The sequence below is a fragment of the Mus caroli genome, chromosome 11 (assembly GCF_900094665.2).
Source record: "Mus caroli chromosome 11, CAROLI_EIJ_v1.1, whole genome shotgun sequence".
Taxonomy (NCBI): domain Eukaryota; kingdom Metazoa; phylum Chordata; class Mammalia; order Rodentia; family Muridae; genus Mus; species Mus caroli.
Window position 1 is genome coordinate 94,639,856 of NC_034580.1, and position 5,397 is coordinate 94,645,252.

At 47.9% G+C, this 5,397-nt stretch overlaps 2 protein-coding genes across 6 annotated transcripts in view; one reads left to right on the forward strand and one right to left on the reverse strand.

The window, feature by feature from the left end:
* The window catches only part of Med24 (mediator complex subunit 24), a 27,269-nt gene extending 22,176 nt beyond the window's left edge, over positions 1–5,093 (reverse strand). For 2 of the 5 annotated variants that reach the window (XM_021176811.2, XM_029483957.1), the window contains exons 1-3: positions 5,040–5,093; positions 4,464–4,666; positions 4,294–4,376 (exon numbers count right to left, since the gene is read on the reverse strand). In XM_021176811.2, coding sequence (XP_021032470.1) covers positions 4,294–4,376; positions 4,464–4,593 — 213 coding nt within the window. In that variant the 5' untranslated portion in view covers positions 4,594–4,666; positions 5,040–5,093. Of the gene's footprint in view, positions 1–4,293; positions 4,377–4,463; positions 4,667–4,960 lie in introns of all 5 variants that reach the window. The other 3 variants (XM_021176810.1, XM_021176813.1, XM_029483958.1) reach the window with 3 other exon arrangements.
* LOC110306215 (14-3-3 protein sigma-like) lies at positions 946–1,984 on the forward strand. The gene is made up of 2 exons (XM_021178411.1): positions 946–960; positions 1,502–1,984. The coding sequence occupies exons 1-2, from the start codon at positions 946–948 to the stop codon at positions 1,982–1,984; spliced, it is 498 nt and encodes a 165-aa protein (XP_021034070.1).
* Positions 5,094–5,397: the final 304 nt, after the last annotated feature.

The window sequence follows — 5,397 nt, forward strand, 5'->3', positions numbered from 1 at the left end:
ATTGCTTGTGCATGACCCAGTTTCTATCCCCAGAGTTCACCCTTTGAAAGACACAACTACAAAATCAGTACATTTTATCCTACTTTTACACATTTACATATACACACACACTAAAGTGTTTCCCTGTGCATACGGTATATATGCATATTCGTGTTCCTCTATGTGCTGCTGGTATCTGTGCATGTATGTGCACATGCATGTGCAGGCTGGACCCAGGCCTCATCAGTAAGGCTCACCTAGCTGGCCCATTACCTCATTTCTGCCCTCTAAGCACTTGGATTACAGGCTGGCTGCCATGCTCACCCAGCATTTACTTAGGTTCTGGGGATCCGAGCTCCAAGTCCTCAATTTCTCTACCCTACACACGCACACATACACATACAGACACACACACACTCCCCAGGAACTCTTCCTGACAATAAAAATCTCGCCACAGTTTCTCTTCCTGAACATGACTACTAGTAACTGTGATAAAGCCCACATTCCTCACATTACCACAGGGCCCCTGGTATCTGACCTCTACTTCTCCAGACCACCTTCCTACACCAGGTGACATAGTGACTCACACCTGTAATCGCAGCATTTGGGAGGTAGAAGGATTGCCACTGAGTGTAAGGTCAGGAGGAACTAAAGATCAAAACTCTGTCTCAAAAATAAGAAGAATTGAGCTGGGCCGTGGTGGCGCAGGCCTTTAATCCCAGCAGAGGCGGGCAGATATCTGAGTTCAATGCCAGCCTGGTCTACAGAGTTCCAGGCAGCTGGAGCTATTACAGAGAAACCCTGTCTAGAGAAAATACAAAAAAAAAAAAAAAACAAATAAAAAAATACACCAGTCTCCTTGAAATACTACACAGCAAATCTCAAGGTATGGTTCAAGGACTACTCAGGGTCTCCAACACCTTTTTGAGGGACTGGAAACCCCAGCTATGTTTAAATGAAGCTGAGATGGTGACGCAGCAGGTAATGGTACCTGCTGCTCAGCATGACAAACTGAGTCTGACCACGGGACCCACATCATCAACCCCCAGAAGCCGCCCTCTGACTTCCATGTGTACGTGATGCTCAACACACACAGACACAAACACAATGAATGTCAAAGATTTTAAATAATACTAAGGGATAATTTACCTCCTAACTCACATTTTCTCACAGTTGTGCAATGGAGTGCCCAGAGATTCAGTGAGGTGTAGTTAAACGTGGCAACAGCTAGATTATCTATATAAATCAGTCAGACAGCTCCCAGATGACCATTTCATCATGTTGCAATGCTCAATGCTCATGCACAATGCTCTACAACCCCAGCACACACCTGTAATCTAGCACTTGGAGTGCTGAGGCAAGGGGTTTAGGAGTCTGAGGCCAACCTGAACTACATAAGCAGACTCAGTACAAAACAAACAACTACACTTCAGTAAAAGATCAGCTCAAAGTACAGAAGGGTCACCGAGGGTGCGCGTGGGTGGTCACCTTGTGCCTGTAAGTTCCTGGGCTTAATCCCCAGCACAAGGAAGAAAAGTCCAATGCAGAGAGCCGCGTCTTCTACCTCAAGATGAAGGGTGACCACTACCGCTACCTAGCCAAGGTGGCCACTGGCGATGACAAGAAGCGCAGCATCGATTCTGCCCGGTCAACCTACCAGGAGGCCAAGGACATCAGCAAGGAGGAGATGCCACCCACCAACCCCATCCGCCTGGGCCTGGCCCTGAACTTTTCAGTCTTCTACTACGAGATAGCCAATAGCCCTGAGGAGGCCATCTCGCTGGCCAAGACCACCTTCGACGAGGCCTTGGCTGACCTGCACACCCTCAGTGAGGACTCCTACAAGGACAGCACCTTGATCATGCAGCTCCTGAGAGACAACCTGACGCTGTGGACAGCCGACAGTCCTGGGGAAGAGGGTGGTCCTGGAGCCCCGGAGCTGAAGCAGCCGACAACCGCCCCGGCTTGCCTTGCCCTCCAGTCCCCAACCTGCAGAGAGCACTAAAACGGAGTGGGACTCTGCCCTTCCCAAACCCTGAATGTTCAGCCACACCTTGGAAGGCTCCTTCGAAGGGGGGTACAATCAAGCTGAAGCCACCAGGGTGGGGGATCTCACTCTTTGTGTAGCTGTCTGGTGGGTGTTCCCAACCCATCCCACCCCTGCTCTCTGCACCCCCCTCCCCACTTCCTCCCCCTGAGCCTCCCTCGGGCACCTGTTGCTTCTGGATTTGAGTAATCCAGGAGGTTCCCCATCCTGTGGCTGAGAACTGGACTGTGGCAAGGGCTGTGTGTGTGAGAGAGACAGAGACTGTGTGTGTGTGTGTGAGAGAGAGAGAGAGGGTGAATGAGAGGGAACTCGTTTGCTGGGTGTGACCATGCTACCACTCAATAAAGTTGCCCTGGGGGGTGGGGTGGGGGGGAGTCCAAGAGAAACCAAGGGATTTGAATGTAACAGTATAAAGTCATCGGTGATGCAGCTCATGTTACCTGTTACAGTTTAGTATAGTAACAAAGAATAAACCCAGGAGTGGTGGCACACACCTTTAATCCCAGCACTTAGAAGCAGAGGCAGATGGATCTGTCAGTTTGAGGCCAACCTGATCTACATAGTGAGTTTCAGGACATCCAGAGCTACACAGAGACAGCTTTGAGACAGGGTTTCTCTATAGCATTGCAACATCATAAACAAACAAACAAACAAAAAACAGTACCTTGTCCATGCTAGGCAAGCCCACTACTAACAGAGCTCCATCCCTACCTCTGGGTAAGCGTACCTTAAATTTCTGTCTCGATCCCTATGATATCACCTATGTGCTATAATAAACAGAAACACATAAACAGAAGTGCTGGGTTAGTGTTCAGCTCTGTTGCACCAATGCCAAATATCCTTCAGCTCTTTTGTGGTGCTGGGGATCAAATCCAGGACCTGGTCCCTGCTAAGCAAACACTTCACCAATGAACTATATCTGCAGCCCTCACTTTCAGTAGTGGATCACTTATCATTTGTCCAGCCCAGACCGTGTAGAATTATAATTTCCTCTCTGTTCTTCATTCTCATCAATCTGTGTGGCTAACTACTCAACACAGAGACCTTGGTTTAAACATCACTTCCTTTCGAAAGCCTTCTGTGGTTGCTCAGGCAGGACTAGGCATCACCTCCATATCCTCTCTTCATTTCTATACTCTGTCCTAATCACACCATAAACCCCATCGATCATCGATTAGTATAGTCTGCATTGCCTTCAACTCCCCTTGTGTACTGGGATCAAATCCCCAGGATTTACCATTGTGTGACCAACATTAACATTTGCAAACAGAGCCAGGCTTGGTGGTGCAGGCCTTTAATCCCAGCACTCACTCTCGGGAGGCAGAGGCAGGCGGATTTCTGAGTTCAAGGCCAGCCTGGTCTACGAAGTGAGTGCCAGGACAGCCAGGGCTACACAGAGAAACCCTGTCTCGAAAAACCAAAAAGAAAAGAAAAAAAAAAAATTTGCAAACACCCAGATAGGGATTATAGCTCAAAGGTAGAACATGCAGGTCCTAGGTTTGATTATCAGCACCTATCCACCCCCAAATCAATTGTGGGAGGTGGTAGCAGAAAAATCAGGAATTCAAGTCCAGTCTGGGCTACATAAAACACTGTCTCAAAAACAGAAACAAGCCCCGCGTGGTGGTGCACGCCTTTGATCCCAGCACTCGGGAGGCAGAGGCAGGCAGATTTCTGAGTTCGAGGCCAGCCTGGTCTACAAAGTGAGTTCAGGACAGCCAGGGCTATACAGAGAAACCCTGTCTCGAAAAAAACAAAAACAAAAACAAAACAAAACAAAACAGAAACAAGGATCTGGCAAAGAGGCTCAGCAGGTGAAGGTGTTCAGCGTGCTAATATGAGTTCGAATCCCCAGAAAGGTGGGAAGAACTCTACAAAAGTATCTTTTTTGGTTTTTCGAGACAGGGTTTCTCTGTGTAGTCCTGGCTGTCCTGGAACTCACTTTGTAGACCAGGTTGGCCTCGAACTCAGAAATCCGCCTGCCTCTGCCTCCCGAGTGCTGGGATCAAAGGCGTGGCCACCACGCCTGGCTACAAAAGTATCTTACCTCCACAAGCATTCTGCGACATACATGCCCTCCCCGCCCATAAGTACATGTAATTTTTTAAAAGTTTTTCTTGTAAATGTATATGGAGAGAGTAAATAAATGTAATATTCATTCATTACAACAAATGGAGTCTTCTTTTTGTAATAAATTAAGCCTAAACGGACAACTGTCAGTTCTCCAGGTGTTTCACCTCCAAAAGCCAAGAGTCAGGAATGTTTACCTGGGAACTAATGGCGTACTTCAGGTAGGACAGGATCAGAGGATTGGGGGAAGGCCCAATCATGGCCTGCTCCAGGAGCGCTTCTGCAAGGGAAATTAAAGTAAGGCTGAGTGGTTCCAGCTTTTCTGAGGACACCCCTCCCATCCTTCTTTGCCCACTTTACTTGAGACCTGCTAGGTTGAGAATGTCCCAGGTGGCTCCTTTGGGGAAGAATTTTTTCATGTTGATTGCCCATTGGTAGTCACTCCATCGCTCTTTCCAGGCTTGCAAAATGGCCTGCTTCAGGTTCACCACCTTCATGATGTCACTCCAAGGAGGCGAGATGAGTGACAAGGTGGGAGTTTAAAAACGGAGCCAGATGAGAACTGGAGTTCTGAGGGAAAGAACAAGGGAGACATAAATAGAACGGAAATTCGGGAAGGCTTAAGCAAAACAAAACAAAACAAAAAAATAGGCAGAGTAGGAGGCGTCAAGTTAGCGGCTCTGTCACCTTCTCAGTTTCTGAACCACCGTTTCTCGAATTGGGACAGAAAGTGTCAACAAAGCCCTAAAGCGAGCAGGAAAGGGTTAAGCCCTCTCCAGTTGTCTAATTATGCCCTTCGCTCTAGCTGCGTTCCTCACCACTTCCACCCCAAACCCAGATCTACCCTCTCCCCATTGCCTCTACCTTCCTCGGCCCTGAAGTTGTAATTCCTTCTTTTCCTACAACCACCATCCCCCCCCAAATTTAAGCCTACCATACAAACCGGTTGTACATCGTAGGCAGCGCCATCTTGACACCTATTAAGGAAATCATTTACTATTGGCCGGCGGCAACACACACCAACCAATAGAAACGTAGCAAGAGGCAAGTCCTGCCACAATACCTTCTGGGAATTGTAGTTCTTTGTCTAAGACTTGTCTAAACCGCCAAACAGGCAGAAGGATTAATCTAATTGGTTCTGGTGGTTTTTATCTGAGATTATCCGAAGAGCTGAGGTACGGTGGTACCCAGAGTGTCAGGGTCTATGGAGAAACCAACTCTCTGTCTCCCAGTGATGTCGCCATCTACCATTACCTTCAATCAATCTGATACTGTGGCTATTTCCCAGAAAAGAGGCATAA